Source organism: Salmo trutta, chromosome 2, assembly GCF_901001165.1.
Source record: "Salmo trutta chromosome 2, fSalTru1.1, whole genome shotgun sequence".
In the NCBI taxonomy this organism is placed as follows: Eukaryota; Metazoa; Chordata; class Actinopteri; order Salmoniformes; family Salmonidae; genus Salmo; species Salmo trutta.
This window is the reverse complement of record NC_042958.1, coordinates 34,249,579-34,267,078: the sequence shown is the minus strand read 5'-3', so window position 1 is coordinate 34,267,078 and position 17,500 is coordinate 34,249,579. Positions and strand designations below refer to the sequence as shown.

At 43.4% G+C, this 17,500-nt stretch overlaps 1 protein-coding gene across 3 annotated transcripts in view; it reads right to left on the bottom strand.

Annotated features, from left to right (window-relative positions):
* The window catches only part of LOC115154326 (disks large-associated protein 1-like), a 297,949-nt gene that overhangs the window by 1,901 nt on the left and 278,548 nt on the right, over positions 1 to 17,500 (bottom strand). For all 3 annotated transcript variants that reach the window (XM_029700440.1, XM_029700451.1, XM_029700458.1), the window contains exons 7-10: positions 15,007 to 15,215; positions 14,667 to 14,822; positions 14,242 to 14,324; positions 2,796 to 3,217 (exon numbers count right to left, since the gene is read on the bottom strand). In XM_029700440.1, the coding sequence (XP_029556300.1) occupies positions 2,796 to 3,217; positions 14,242 to 14,324; positions 14,667 to 14,822; positions 15,007 to 15,215 (870 nt within the window). The remainder of the gene's footprint in view (positions 1 to 2,795; positions 3,218 to 14,241; positions 14,325 to 14,666; positions 14,823 to 15,006; positions 15,216 to 17,500) is intronic.

Genomic DNA, 17,500 nt, shown 5'->3' with positions numbered 1-17,500 from the left:
ACAGACAGACAGACAGACAGACAGACAGACAGACAGACAGACAGACAGACAGACAGACAGACAGACAGACAGACAGACAGACAGACAGACAGACAGACAGACATCTTTAGTTAAATCACCTTGGAGTCACACAGCCTTTGCCTTTGATGAGTGCAAGGCTATAAATATGTGGAGAGCGGGAACTGGGAACCTAAACTGTGAGTTTAGATGAAAGGGGGAGTGTTTATCCTGCACATCAAATAAACAACGCCCCCACCATGCTTTGAGAGTGGGGGATTTCTGAACCAGCCTTCCGTCTCAATACACAACCTCGACTTACATGTCAGAGGGAGAAAATTCACTGCAGAATCCCTACACAAGGGCTGATCAGCAGACGTGCCAAAGTTCACCACCCTCACATAACACTGTGCTCTCTCCATCAGAAATATTGCATTAGCCGTAGCCCTTTCCTGCAGTCAAATTACCAAAGCGCCCTCTAATGTCCTCATGGGTGGAATGTTATTATTATTTTTCATAATTTCGTAATTATTCAACATTTTTCTTTTTTTTTTGTTATTTTCAGTATTTTATGTTATATTTCAGTCTTCTGTGATGTACACTGAACAAAAATATAAACGTAACATGGAACAATTTCAAAGATTTTACTGAGTTACAGTTATAAGGAAATCAGCCAATTTAAATAAATTCATTAGGCCCTAATCTATGGATTTCACATGTCGGGGAATACAGATATCCATCTGTTGGTCACAGATATCTTACAAAAAAAGGTAGGGGTGTGGATCAGAAAACCAGTCAGTATCTGGTGTGACCACTATTTGCTTCTAGGGTGCACAACACATCTCCTTCGCATAGAGTTGATCAGGCTGTTGATTGTGGCCTGTGGAATGTTGTCCCACTCCTCTTCAATGTCTGTGCGAATTTGCTGGATATTGAAGAAGACATTGTCTTACACGTTGATCCAGAGCATCCCAAACATGCTCAATGGGTGACATGTCTGGTGAGTATGCAGGCCAGAACTGGGACATTTTCAGTTTCCAGGAATTGTATACAGATTCTTGCAAAATGGGGCTGTGCATTATCATGCTGAAACATGAGGTGATAGCGGAAGATGAATGGCACGACAATGGGCCTCAAGATCTCATCACGGTATCTCTGTGCATTCTAATTGCCATTGATAAAATGCAATTGTGTTCGTTATGCTTAGCTTATGCCTGCCCATACCCTAACCCCATCGCCACCATGGGACACTCTGTTCACAACGTTGACGAAATACACGCTATCTGCTATCTGCCCGGTAAAGTTGAAACCCGGGATTCATCCGTGAAGAACACAATTCTCCACAGTGCCAATGGCCATCAAAGGTGAGCATTTGCCCACTGAAGTCGGTTATGTCAAGGTCAAGACCCTGGTGAGGACGAAAAACACAGATGAGCTTTCCTTAGATGGTTTCTGGCAGTTTGTGTAGAAATTCTTCTGTTGTGCAAACCCACAGTTTCATCAGCTGTCCGGGTGGCTGATCTCAGACGATCCCGCAGGTGAAGAAGCCGGATGTGGCTTGTAGAATTGCGTTGCAGAGGCAGTTGCAGTGCGTTCTGTGTAGTTTATTGCCCCAGCACAATGTGTGATTGTGTAATGATCATGCTGTTTAATCAGCTTCTTGATATGCCACACCTGTCAGGTGGATGGATTATATTTTCAAAGGAGAAATGCTCACTCGATACGGATGTAAACAAATTTGTGCACAAAATGTTTGAAAAATACGCTTTTCTTTCAACTCATGAAACATGCTATCAACACCTTACATGTTGCGTTTATATTTTTGTTTCAGTATATACAAAGTATACTATTGAGATGCAAACTAAAAATGTAATGCATTTCAACTCTATATCTGACATGGTTCAAGGTGTCTCGTTTTATTTAAGCCCATAACCACGTGTGTCAGGTGTATACTTGCTTTTGTTTCAAAGTAGATTTGAGACTACCAAGAAACATTGTCTGTGTGACCCTGATTTAGCCCAATGCAGTAAAAGTCTAAAGGAAGAAAACATTTATGTCACTAGGGACAAATCTATTCTAGCTGTACAAGGTCTACCACATTGGGCTATTCTGAGAATGCACCCCAAATGGCACCCTATTCCCTATAGTGTATTACTTTTGACCAGAACCCTACGGTACCCTATTCCCCCTGGTCAAAAGTAGGGCAACAGGGTGTTATTTGGGATGCAGACAGTGTCAGTGTAGGGCTGTCAATCTGGAGCTATGGTGCTGGTAGTAGGCTTGAACGATGTCATTAAGTGAGTTTGAGAATGAAAACCCCTATTGAGCGTTGCTGTGAAAGGCCATTTTACAGAACAGGACAGATGTGTGGCGGGACCCAGCTGGCTCCCTATTGATAACTATGCCTGGTAAGTTGGCAGAGGAGATAGCAGGCAACAAGCAGGTAGTGTGGCCAGCTGCCATGAATACCCAGTGTGTCCCAAATGGCACCCTATTCCCTATGTAGTGCACTACTTTTGAACTGAGCCTCGGTCAAAAGTAGTGCATTATCTTGGGAATAGGGTGCCATTTGGAACTCAGACAATTTCACTCCGTCTACTAAGTCTGTTGGGTCATTTGGAGGACACAGACAGAGAGAGGGAAGGAGGGAATAAACGTAGGGATACAGAGAGAGGGAAAACAATGGATATAACCCAACCCCACTTCTGCACCAGTTTCCACATATTCAGCGGAATATTCTCTAGTTGAAGTTGTTTTGTATGTACATCTGTACGTGCAGGTGTGTAGCCACCACTCACTCTCGTCCGGCAGCTCGTTCTCCATCTCTTCCTGCTCCATCTGTCTGCACCAGCCCTCCATGCGCTCCATCTCAGCCTGCAGCAGCTTGAGGAACCAGCGCCCGTCCCTGGGACACAACGACCCCCTCCCCCCCACCACCTCAATTGGCCCCTCCACCTGGTCCATCCAGGGGTCGGGTGGGGGCAGGATGGATGGGTCGACACCCACCTCGCCATACTCCTCCACAGTCAGGGCGTGGTAGTGGTTGCCCGAGCCCTGGATGGAGACGGTGGAGGTGGTGGAGTCCCGGGAGTACTGGCGGGGCATGGTGGCCGAGTGGCGCATCGCCATCTCTGGAGCGTCGACGGGATAGTAGTCAGGGTCGTCTAGGTCGGCCTGGACTGCCGTGGTCACACTGTTGGACCTGGTCATCCTGTGGTAACTGGAGAGAGAACCACAGATCTGAGGTCAGATGTTACAAAATGTGGGGCTAGTAGAAGACATGCAGGCGTAGTATATTAACACAGATCCCAGATCAGATCAGCCAGGTGTGGGGTGTTTGGGAGGAATGTCATGGGGGCGTTTGGTCACCTGGCTGATTCAGAGGCAATGGAGCGTGGTCTCATCTGTCCCCCTGTCGTGCTGCAGGGCTGAGTCTCAGAGATAACACACATACTCACCCTCAGGGCCACACTGTACAGCTTGGGGGTGAAGCTTTTGAATTGGTTCGGGAGGCTTTGTGCCCCTGTAACACTCCAATTGCCAAGTCTCTCTGAGCAACGTGCCAACACACTAGCACAAAGTCACACACTTGCACGCAAATAACATATTTCCAAAACACGCACACACACACACACGGGCACACACACACACACACACACACACACACACACACACACACACACACACACACACACACACACACACACACACACACTCACTTGGCTGGTTCTATACAGCAGCCCACCACCATCAGAGTGATGAATGAGAGGCCAGAGGCATGGTGAGTGATAGAGAGAGAGGTGCCAACTGAATGCACAATGAGTGGACAGTAAGCAAGCAGAGACAACAGCGGACTACAGCAGGACACACACACACACACACACACACACACACACACACACACACACACACACACACACACACACCGAAATGACCTGCCCACAGGGTGACACTAATACAGACCCAGAAGTCGCTCCATCCATCTGCCTCACATCTCCGGTCAGTCTCTCCTCCTTCACCCATTCATCTATTCTCCCTATGCACCATTCATCACCGCTCTTCCGTGAACAGAGAACAAGAGGGGGAGGGGAGCCGGAGAGATCAAAGACACTCACAGTGGAGTTGTACCAGCGCCTGTGTGTGTGTGTGTGTGTGTGTGTGTGTGTGTGTGTGTGTGTGTGTGTGTGTGTGTGTGTGTGTGTGTGTGTGTGTGTGTGTGTGTGTGTGTGTGTGTGTGTGTGTGTGTGTGTGTGTGTGTTTGCAGCAGTTAAAGAGTAGCTGTCCTCTGAGCAGGTGTGCAGTCATAATGATCTCAGCCTGCTTTATAGCAGCTCCCTCCTAACAACTTCCTGTCTGTGTCAGGGCAGTGAGGGGTAAGGCCAAACACAACCCATATTGAATGACTGTGGAGAGGGAGTGAGAGAGAGATGTAGTGTTCACAGTCAGCCCACTGATACCCCTATCAGATCACAGCAAAAGCACAGTCTACTTGAACAGAGCAATACTCAATCATGAGGCATCAAAGCCAAAGGAACTGAGTAATATTTAGAAATGCTATAGATGGAAGGAATGTAGTGTGGAGACTTGCCAAAAAACTATTAGGCAACCACAAATTCAATCCCTATTATGTTCCACTGTAATAGTGAAGGTGTAAACTTAGCAGTAGAAAATCTAAAAGGTATATTTGACCTCTCAGCTTCCCTATCAAATCAAAAAAATTCAAACAGAAAACCGAAGAAAATTAACAACAATGACAATGGTTTGATGAAGAATGCAAAAACCTAAGAAAGAAATTGAGAAACCTGTCCAACCAAAAACACAGAGACCCAGAAAACCTCAGCCTACGCCTTCACTATGGTGAATCACTAAAACAATATATAAATACACTACGGAAAAAGAAGGAACAGCACGTAAGAAATCAGCTCAATGTAATTGAAGAATCAAAAGACTCTAACCACTTCTGGGAAAATTGGAAAACAGTAAACAAACAACAACACAAAGAATTATCTACCCAAAATGGAGATGTATGGGTAAACCACTTCTCCAATCTTTTTGGCTCTATATTTTTTTATTTAACCTTTATTTAACTAGGTAAGTCAGTTAAGAACAAATTCCTATTTTCAATGACGGCCTACCCCGACGCTGGGCCAATTGTGCGCCACCCTATGGGACTTCCAATCACGGCCGGATGTGATGCAGCCTGGATTCGAGCCAGGTACTGCAGTGACGCCTCTTGCACTGAGATGCAGTGTCTTAGACCACAAAGAACAAACTGCAAAACATATACATGATCAAATACACATCTTAGAATCAACTATTAAAGACTACCAGAAACCACTGCATTCTCCAATTACCTTGAATGAACTACAGGACAAAATAAAAACCCTCCAACCCAAAAAGGCATGTGGTGTTGATGGTATCCTCAATGAAATGATAAAATGTACAGACAACAAATTTCAATTGGCTATACTTAAACTCGTTAACATCATCCTTAGCTCTGGCACCTTCCCCAATATTTGGAACCAAGGACTGACTACCCCAATCCACAAAAGTGGAGACAAATTTGACCCCAATACCTACCATGGGATATGCGTCAACAGAAACCTTGGGAAAATCATCTGCATCATCATTAAAAAGCAGACTTGTACATTTCCTCAATGAAAACAATGTACTGAGCAAACGTCAAATTTACTTTTTACCAAATTATCGTACGACAGACCACATATTCACCCTGCACAACCTAATTGACAAAAAAACAAAAAAAAAACATAGGCAAAGTCTTCTCATGCATTGTTGATTTAAAAATAATAATTTGGCTTGAGGGTCTGTAATGAAAATTGATGGAAAGTGGTATTTGGGGAAAAACATAAGACATTATAAAATCCATGTACACAAACAACAAGTCTGCGGTTAAAATTGTCAAAAACACACACATTTCTTTCCACAGGGCCGTGGGGTGAGACATGGATGCAGCCCACCCTCTTCAACATATATATCAACGAATTGGCGAGGGCACTAGAACAGTCTGCAGCACCCGACCTCACCCTACTAGAATCTGAAGTCAAATGTGCTGATGATCTGGTGCTTCTGTCACCAACCAAGGAGGGTCTACAGCAGCACCTAGATCTTTTGCACATATTCTGCCAGACCTGTGCCCTGACAGTAAATCCCAGTAAGACCAAAATAATGGTGTTCCAAAAAAGGTCCAGTCTCCAGGACCACAGATAGAAATTCCATCTAGACACCGTTGCCCTAGAGCACACAAAAAACCGACACATACTTTGGCCTAAACATCAGCGCCACAGGTAACTTCCACAAAGCAGTAAACAATCTGAGAGACAAGGCAAGAAGGGCCTTCTATACCATAAAAAGGAACATAGAATTTGACATACCAATTAGGATCTGGCTAAAAATACTTGAATCAGTTATAGAACCCATTGCCCTTTATGGTTGTGAGGTCTGGGGTCCGCTCACCAACCAAGAATTCACAAAATGGGACAAACATCAAATTGAGAGTTCTGCTAAAATATCCTCTGTGTACAACGTAAAACACCAAATAATGTATGCAGAGCAGAATCAGGCCGATACCTGTAATTATCAAAATCCAGAAAAGAGCTGTTAAATTCTACAACCACCTAAAAGGAAGCGATTCCCAAACCTTCCATAACAAAGCAATCACATACAGAGAGATGAACCTGGAGAAGAGTCCCCTAAGCAAGCTGGTCCTGGGGCTCTGTTCACAAAACTAACAGAGCCCCAGGACAGCAACGCAATTAGACCCAACCAAATCATGAGAAAACAAAAAGATAATTACTTGACACATTGGAAAGAATTCACAAAAAAAACGGAGCAAACTAGAATGATATTTGGCCCTAAACAGAGAGTACACAGTTGCAGAATACCTGACCACTGTGACTGACCCAAACTTAATGAAAGCTTTGACTATGTACAGTCTCAGTGAGCATAGCCTTGCTATTGAGAAAGGCCACTGTAGGCAGACCTGGCTCTCAAGAGAAGAGAGGCTATGTGCACACTGCCCACAAAATGAGGTGGAAACTGAGCTGCACTTCCTAAACTCCTGCCAAATGTATGACCGTATTAGAGATACATATTTCCCTCAGATTACACAGATCCACAAAGAATTCAAAAACAAACACCATTTTGATGAACTCCCATATCTACTAGGTGAAACACCACAGTGTGCCATCACAGCAGCATGATTTGTGACCAGTTGCCACAAGAAAAGGGCAACCAGTGAAGAACAAACACCATTGTAAATACAACCCATATTTATGTTTATTTATTTTCCCTTTTGTACTTTAACCATTTGCACATTGTTACAACACTGTATATATACATACTATGACATTTGCAATCTATTTATTATTTTGGAACTTCTGTGAATGTAATGTTTACTGTTCATTTTTATTGTTTATTTCACTTTTGTTTATTATCTACTTCACTTGCTTTGGCAATGTTAACATATGTTTCCCATGACAATAAAGCCCCTTGAATTTAATTTAATTGAGAGAGAGAGAGAGAGAGAGAGCGAGAGAGAGAGAGAGAGAGAGAGAGAGAGAGAGAGAGAGACAAATGGGGCGGGGTGTGGAGTAGGGAAAGAGAGGGAAGGACAGGGACAGAGAGAGCAATAGAGAGAGAGAGGGAGATGCAAACGGGGAGAAAGAGAGGGGGGGGAGAAAATAAAAGACCAAAGCAAAAGAGGGTCTTGTTACAGTGCAGTCTGGTGGAGTCCTTCACAGAGCCTTGTTACAGTGCAGTCTGGTGGAGTCCTTCACAGAGCCTTATTACAGAGCAGTCAGGTGGAGTCCTTCACAGAGCCTTGTTACAGAGCAGTCAGGTGGAGTCATTCACAGAGCCTTGTTACAGTGCAGTCAGGTGGAGTCCTTCACAGAGCCTTGTTACAGAGCAGTCAGGTGGAGTCCTTCACAGAGCCTTGTTACAGTGCAGTCAGGTGGAGAGCCTTCACAGAGCCTTGTTACAGAGCAGTCAGGTGGAGTCCTTCACAGAGCCTTGTTACAGTGCAGTCAGGTGGAGTCCTTCACAGAGCCTTGTTACAGAGCAGTCAGGTGGAGTCCTTCACAGAGCCTTGTTAAAGTGCAGTCAGGTGGAGAGCCTTCACAGAGCCTTGTTACAGAGCAGTCAGGTGGAGTCCTTCACAGAGCCTTGTTACAGTGCAGTCAGGTGGAGTCCTTCACAGAGCCTTGTTACAGAGCAGTCAGGTGGAGTTCTTCACAGAGCCTTGTTACAGAGCAGTCAGGTGGAGTCCTTCACAGAGCCTTATTACAGTGCAGTCAGGTGGAGTCCTTCACAGGTCTTTGTAAATCACTTCAGTGAATAAGGGAGCCCTGCTCTGCTCTCCAACTGGGGGAAAAGCTGCTCCAAGACCGGATGACTTTGTCAGTCTGGATTGTGGCTACAGTAGAACTCCTTAATTATACGGTATCGTTTTCTTCTCTTACTATGTTCAGGCTAAGTCTAGATAAGCTGAATCCCAGTTTGTGTCACAAAGTTGTCCCAGTTTTATTAAACACTTTGGTAGCAGTGTGGGGATTTACATTTTGTTCTACGTTATCCACTCAGATCCAGCACCTGGGGAAAGTTTTTATGGATGTGCGCATACCACCCCTCTAAACATGGAAAAGCTGAATTAACACAATTTGGGAAAGCTACCTCAAAGCCTCAGTCTAGAATGACGCTAATAGCTTAAACCCATTAGTAAGAGTTATCACTACACTCTTAGAAAAAAGTGGGTACCAAATCGGTTCTTTAGGGTTCTCAAGTGGCAAAGTGGTCTAAGGCACTACATCTCAGTGCTAGAGGCGTCACTACAGACACCCTGGTTCCAATCCAGGCTGTATCACATCCAGCTGTGATTGGGAGTACCATAGGGCAGAGCACAATTGGCCCAGCGTTGTCCAGGTTTGGCCGGTGTAGGCCGTCATTGTAAATATGAATTTCTTCTTAACTGAATTGCCTAGCTAAATAAAGGTTAAATTTAAATAATAATTTGCTGGGGGATAGGGTTCTACCCAGAACCATTTTGATCAGAAGAACCCTTTCGGAAGGCAAGGGTTCTTTGTAAGGCAAAGGGTTCTACCAAGAACCTTTAACATCCTAAGAACTGGCTGTTTTATGATTCTTTGGAAGGCAAAAAGGGTTCTTTGGAAGGCAATAAGGGTTCTACATAGAACCATATACAGTATATACAGTTCTGTGAAAAAGTATTTGCCCCCTTCCTGATTTCTTATTTTTTTGCACATTTGTCACACTTAAATGTTTCAGATCATCAAACAAATTTAAATATTACATAAAGATAACCCAACTAAACACAAAATGCAGTTTTTAAGTGATGATTTTATTTATTAAGGGAAAAAAGCTATCTGAACCTTCATGCCCCAATGTGACAAAGTAATTGCCCCCTAAACCTAATAACTGGTTGTGCCACCCTCAGCAGGAACAACTGCAATCAAGTGTTTGCGCAAACTGGCAATGAGTCTTTCACATCGCTGTGGAGGAATTTTGACCCACTCTTCTTTGCAGAATTGTTTTAATTCAGCCACATTGGAGGGTTCGAGCATGAACCGCCTTTTTAAGGTCATGCCACAGCATCTCAATCGGATTCAAGTCCGGATTTTGACTAGGCCACTCCAAAACCTTCATTTTGTTTTTTTAAGCCATTCAGAGGTGGAATTGCTGGTGTGTTTTGGATCATTGTCCTGCTGCAGAACCCAAGTGCGCTTCAGCTTGAGGTCACAAACTAATGGCCGGACATTCTCCTTCAGGATTTTTTGGTAGAGAGCAGAATTCATGGTTCCATCAATCACAGCAAGTCGTCCAGGTCCTGAAGCAGCAAAGCAGCCCCAGACCATCACACTACCACCACCATATTTGACTGTTGGTATGATGTTCATTTTCTGAAATGCTATGTTACTTTTACGCCAGATGTAACGGGACGCACACCTTCCAAACAGTTCAACTTTTGTCTCGTGTGTCCACAGAATATTTTCCCAAAAGTCTTGGGGTTCATCAAGATGTTTTTTGCCAAAAGTGAGACGAGCCTTTATGTTCTTTTTGGTCAGCAGTGGTTTTCGCCTTGGAACTCTACCATGGATGCCATTTTTGCCCAGTCTCTTTCTTATGGTTGAGTCATGGACACTGACCTTAACTGAGGCAAGTGAGGCCTGCAGTTCTTTAGATGTTGTTGTGGGTTCTTTTGTGACCTCTTGGATGAGTCGTCGCTGAGCTCTTGGGGTAATTTTGGTAGGCCGGCCACTCCTGGTAAGGTTCACCACTGTTCCAAATTTTCTCCATTTGTGGATAATGGCTCTCACCGTGGTTCGCTGGAGTCCCAAAGCTTTAGAAATGGCTTTGTAACCCAGACTGATAGATGTCAATTACTTTGTTTCTCATCTGTTCCTGAATTCCTTTGGATCGCAGCATGATGTCTTGCTTTTTGAGATCTTTTGGCCAACTTCACTTTGTCAGACAGGTTCTATTTAAGTGATTTCTTGATTCAACAGTTCTGGCAGTAATCAGGCCTGGGTGTGGCTAGTGAAATTGAACTCAGCTTTGCAAAAAATGTGATTAACCACAGTAAATTCATGGTTTAACAAGGGAGGGCAATTACTTTGTCACATAGGGCCATGAAGGTTCGGATAGCTTTTTTCCCTTAATAAATAAAACTTTCACTTAAAAACTGGATTTTGTGTTTACTTTGGTTATCTTTGTGTAATATTAAAATTTGTTTGGTGATCTGAAACATTTAAGTGTGACAAAAAATGTGCAAAAAAATAAGAAATCAGGAAGGGGGCAAATACTTTTTTCACAGCACTGTATATATATATACACACACACACATATATATATATATATATATATATATATATATATATATATATATATATATATATACCATCATATTTCCTATTGCAATATGAGAATTGTTTGTTTAAATATCTGTGTTTTTGCATGTACATTAATTGTTTTTCACATTTGTTAGAAGTTGGACATATTGCACCTGTTACTGAAATGGTTGTTCTAGTTTAGATGGTTTAGGTAGTCTCTGCACAATGTTCCTAACCATGGAAGTCATTCTGAATGCAGGTTGCTGGTGATAAAAAATTCCACTTGTTGAATGTCCGAACTCTGGCTGGATTCCATTTGGAATTACACACCACTTTGCAAACCATCATAATGTGACTTGCAGGACTGATGTGGCCTGTAAACCAAGATTTTCCTAACGCCACTGTGTTAGGGTATACCTAGGCCCTCAAACAAAGTCCTTATGATATATGTCATGTACTGTCATAAAGATATACATTTGAAAGGCTAGTAAGGCTGATGGAACTGCTCATAATAGAGGGTTCTAGGAAGAACCATTCAAAGATAAAAGGACTGTATGGTTTAAGACCACCATAGACCATACACACACCCACATTCCATGTTACCAGTTACTGCAGAGCCAGTTGTGGAAACAAACTCCAACATTCACCTAACCCATAAGCCGCCATCTTGGAATGAGTTCACCATAAGGAATGTATAGGCCCATGACATAAGTTGGAACACCTTTGTTGAGTATCTGTCGTTTAAATGAGGATTATGAATTAGATTGAAATCGCTAGATTTAATCCAGGCGGTATGTAAAACAAATCATTCACTTTATCATAAAAGCATGAAACTTGGTACACTTGTACAGTTAAGGAACCTGAACATTGTCTAAACTTATAATATTATGTTATTACAGAATTATTTTTAAGGACAATTTTCAGTTCGTACAGTATATGTTAATGATATAATCATAAAGTGAGATTATTGATAATAACTTACATTAGACAACATAAACTTGTCTTAGCAGGCGGTTGACAGATGTCTTTAAAAGGCAGCCAGGTTGTTTGTAGTGTTCTTATCTTTTACTGCTCCCCTCCACTCCCTCTCAGTTTGGCAGGCTTAAGCCCAGTTCAAACACTGAGGTAAGGTTATGACCCCACACACACACACTCGCGCACACACACATTTATTGTGAGTGGGGCAGGGCCACAGGAGAAATGCACTCTCACCGTCTGGGAATCTAGTGTATAGGGGCAATCAGCCCAGACCTCCCAGGACCAACCCTGCCTTGCTGGGACATGCACACACACACACACACACACACACACACACACACACACACACACACACACACACACACACACACACACACACACACACACACACACAGAACACACACACATAAACATGCACAAAATCAAACATGCACAAACAAAAACACACACTCAAACATACACCAAGGGAAGGCACATGTGTGACATTAAACCCCAGTGCCACTGGACTAGTGGAAGTGTCTACAGGAGTTAATGTTTGCCTTGGCTGCTTGGAGGTGTGCCTCCTTTTCTTTACATGGTTAGGCAGCTGAGGAAAGCTCTTTGAGGAAAAATTAGTCCAGATTTCTGCATCCCAAATGGCACCCTATTCCCTATGTAGTGCAGTACATTTGACACAGGGCCCATAGGTCTAGCCATAGGGCTCTGGTCAAAAGTAGCAGTATAGGGAATCGGATGCTATTTGGGATGCAACACAGATTCCTGCCTCTGACTCTGAAACTGCAGTCCTGGAAATGACCTTGGTAGGTTGAGACTGGGCTCTTTGATTCCTGACCATGTTCTGTTTACATTATGAAATCAGATTACTGCATCCAGTGCAGTCTCTAAATTGGTCACCTCGCCTCAGCTCTGACTAACAGAGGGGTTACTGTGTAGAGTGAATGGGAGTTACGTTACGCAGGCAGACACACTGACACATAACTGCCTGCTGCGTGACATATTTTTACACAACTCCAGGAACCAGGAATGTTCCCATAACTTCCAGCCCATGCAAATGCTCCGTGTAAATCAGTCAGGGCAGTTGTCCAATGAAGTGGTCAATTGGCATGCTATAGGCCGGCCCTATAGGAGTACAGAGGTTCCTAAGGTGTCCACATGCTTCCTCATCCGAAACAGTTCGGAAACAGTTTGTGCATATATTATGACAATCTTTTTACTTGTTTGGGTCTTCGGAAAGGGTTTTTCCGGCTGTTCGTGCACGCACATTTTTTCTCTAGGCAGGCTGAAGTCTACACCTCTTCGTCTGTGATTGGTCAACAGTAGGGATCCTTCAATTGAGTGTTTTGTTTTGTTCATTCAACAAGAGACTAATCGTTTTCATCTTAGTTAGATTTAAAATTGTGCTACTAAGACAGATTTCTTGAGATATCTTAGATGAATTCTGAATATTTTGAGGAAGTCTATACTGTCTACGGCATCTCAAGATGAACAAGCAGTACTATTGCCTCTTTTTTCTCGTTTTCCAAGCGATGTTCTTTTAAGGGAGCATCCGAGCACACTCGTTCGGTTCGCTTAGCCGTGATTGGCTAGTCACCAGCCGAAACCGAACCATGCGGAAGGCTTTAGGGGGAGCTATAGGGAAGGTAGGGACACTATAGGAACTGTTACGTGTCGGGCAGGCAAAGGAGAGAGTTGGGGGGGGGGTTGACCACGTACTGAAAAGAACAGAACAATGATAGAAATCTCCCCGCCCCCCTAAGTGGCCTGGCGACATCACAATGACTGGTGCAACAGATGGCTGTCAACTAACTGCCCACTCTCCCTCTCCCTCTCCCTCTCCCTCTCCCTCTCACTCTCCCTCTCCCTCTCCCTCTCCCTCTCCCTCTCCCTCTCCCTCTCCCTCTCACTCTCCCTCTCCCTCTCCCTCTCCCCCTCCCTCTCCATCTCCCTCTCCCTCTCCCCCTCCCTCTCCCTCTCCCTCTCCCTCTCCCTCTCCCTCTCCCTCTCCCCCTTCTTAATCCCCTCCCTCTCCCTCTCCCTCTCCCCCTTCTTCATCCCCTGCAACACATCCTCTATTCCCCCAGCTGTCACTGCATCCATGGGCCCCCTGGTTGAGGGGCTCTGATGTCAAAACTCCTCAGAGCTGGGGACAGCTGTTGTGTGGTGATGTGGGGGGTGGGATGAGGGATCCGGTAGCCTACGGTCAATGGGCCCAACTCCAAGGCACACATTTGTATACATACTGATCTCAGGCCAGAGAGGGGAGTGTTAGAAAAAGACGTGCCAATTGAATGCACAATGAGTCAGCATGCAGAGACACCAGCGGACTACAATATGACACAAGAAAAACACTGACATGAATGACAGAAAATCGTTCACATCCTCTCTCTCTCTCTCTGCTCACCATCTCTCCTCTTCCACCTGGATACCCACTGACTGGAACTTGGAGTGCTCCTCTGTCCCCCTAATGTCCTCTGGTCCATCCACCTGCAACAGAAAACATATTTCATTTTTATTTAAACGTTATTTACACAGGTACGTCAACTAATAATCTCTCGTGGACTGACTACGTGAACATAAATGTTTGCATCTGACCAAATGACACAAGATTCTGGGTTAACCGAGATTAGTCAATTAAGAACAGACCACAGGATAGGTCGACGGGGAATGCCAAAGAGTCATGATTTTTCTCTGATAAGACTTACAGTTTATGGTTGATATTTTTTCTCCATCACTCTATGATTTATCTATGTATGATCACATTCCAATATGGCCATGTGTGGTCAGCATGTGGTCAATGTGTTATCAACACCGTTGGCATATCTGCACCTGTATCCCTATGGAGAGGCACTTCCGGAGCGCGTCTCTCTTGCTGTTGCTGGAGGCAGTGGTGGTGGCGGTGATGGTGATGGTGCTGTTGGTGACGTGCTGGCTGGCCGGGCCGTGGACCTGGGCGTTAGCTGCCTCGATAGCTGCAGTCAGGGCCTTCATAATAATAACATTCAAATATAATATTATTATTATATATATTTTTGGGGTTAATATCTTCTTCTTTTTTTACAAAAACACTGATAACATCGTAAGCACAAAATGACACTGGCAAATTCAAAACAGATTGTACCTATATAATATTTTCATAATATACGATAAATGTTACTATATGATATACCTTCATACTGTCGATGCTCTCAGTGGAGTTGGACAGGTTGGGCTGGGATGTGCTGATCTGGGTCCGGAGGCCTGACCCCTCGTCCATGTATGCGTCCTGGGCCGACTCGGTGCTGCTTTGGGCTGTGATGGAGATGACAGGTTTGGATGGGGTGGTGCGTGGCGGCACCAGCGGAGGCGTCTTCTTGTACGTGGTAATGCATGACGACACTGCAGAGTGGGACAGGAAGTGGAAAAACTGGTTAGAAAAACAACAATAAATTAAGGAGAAAACGACAAAAATGTAGTTCACAGGAGGATTAGCTAGGTTTGCTGTGAGAGTTTCAATTGCAGTTTTTTACAATCACTTTGGCACTAATTTCAGAACCTCGTCGTCATTATTCAAAACTCTAGACACAAAACTCAAAACGGTCATCACTTGTAACACAGGCTGTCCAATGTTCAAAACATTGCATTGTGCATTCATATCTTTAAAGAAACCTTGCACTTGCAGAATCATTGGTTCAAATAACTCATTTATCATGAAATACCATAGGAACAATCATTTAGATCACCCACACACAAGATACCAATAGTTTCACTGTGTAGTTGTTCGTACAATCATTAAATATTGTAGTACAAAATATGTGACACGTTTCATTATGCTACTACACGTAAATACATCACTGTAAAAGGGCTAGAGAATACTACAGACACAGTGGAATCATTGAACAAAATCTGAAATTTATTGATGAAATACAATAAAATCACAACATAGGTTTCTTTGAATCAAAGCAAAAATAATTTGCTACAAAAAAAGAAAAAAACTACAGTAAAACTTCAACTGCAGTGTTCCTCACCTGGCTTACTGTAAAAAGCTAAACAAAGGATTGATTACTGTACTTCTATATTTCCCTCAACCCTGTCTTGTGGATTTGGCCATGTGTTCTCATCCACATCACAATGGATGTTTTCATTAGCCAAACATCTTGGGAAGAATCTTCGGGCATGGCCAATCCAGGCCTGACACTGGGTGGCTTGTTCGTGAGGGCTATCATATTAAGGAAAGGAGAGTATGGGGGTAAGTACAGGGTGGTAAATTGTGGATGGGCCTGAAACCATGCTTGCACCATTGGAGCAGGTTGGAACCTGACATTATCCCACACAATGACATAGGTCACGCCATCAGCTCTACATACCTGATTTAGCTCATCAAGGAAGGTTACATTCGAACAGCGAATCATGTGGCTGCCTGCAACTCAATATATAGAGTATACAGAGTAGAGAGCTTAAGATGTTGTTCGATCAAACATTAGAACAGGCAAGATGAGTAATCTGAGCAACTTTGACCATGATATGATTGTTGATGCCACACATGGCGGTTCTAGCATCTCAGAAACAGCTGCCCTCCTGGGATTTTTATGCACTAGTCTCTAGAGTTTACAGAGAATGGTGCGATAAACAAAACACATTCAGTGAGCGGCATTTCTGTGGGCAAAAACACCTTGTTAATGAGAGAGGTCAGAGGAGAATGTCCAAACTCATTCAAGCTAACAGAAAGGCCACAAATGCTCAAATAACAGCTGTTTAAAACAGTGGTGTGCAGAATGGCATCTCATAGCATACAACACCATGAATAATTCAGGCTGTTGTGGAGGCAAAAGGGGGTCCTACCGAGTACTAGATAGGTGTCAAATCTGAAAACATGGTCTGGAAAAGTGGTACATGAGACCATAGAAACAGTGTCTGATAAAGAATGATCATGAAATATTACATCCATAGATAATGTAGTCCAATTGGTTCATGTTCCACGGTAATTGTTGTCAATGGATCTCATTATCCTGAAACTTTCATGATCTAAACATGGAATATTGTTTGTCAGTTTCCATAAAACTATGCATTAAGAGTAATGCAACAGTCACTTATCATTTTGAGCAGTTGAATCGATAGTTAGATCATTGTAATGAAATGAATAGACAGTCATCTCAGATGTAATGTGTGAATTGCGTTTTGAAATGGTAATACTTTGATGTTAAGTTGTGTCATTTTGAACAGGTGATTTTAGTCCTACGAACAAATGATCTTAGCTTTATGTGTATTGTATCCAAGTAGTTGGAAAAGTGTTCGAGTTTTGAAAAATGTGCATTTTGATCATCGGTTGTGAGTTTTGTGTCTAGAGTTTTGAAAAATGACATCAAGGTTCCCGAAATTAGTGCCAAAGTGATTGTAAAAAACTGTAATCTAGGTTAGGAGCATCTTTAACAAACCTCAGCTAACCCACTACAAGGATTTGTCCGTTGGTCACTTCACTTGACCTACTAATCTAGTCTAGCGTGGCTGAAAGCTGCTGTCCAGATCTCCTCTGTTGCTTGGCCTCCTTTACGTAATCATAACAGATCAACTGTATGGGAGTGTGGATTAGCAGTGTGTGTGTGTGTGTGTGTGTGTGTGTGTGTGTGTGTGTGTGTGTGTGTGTGTGTGTGTGTGTGTGTGTGTGTGTGTGTGTGTGTGTGTGT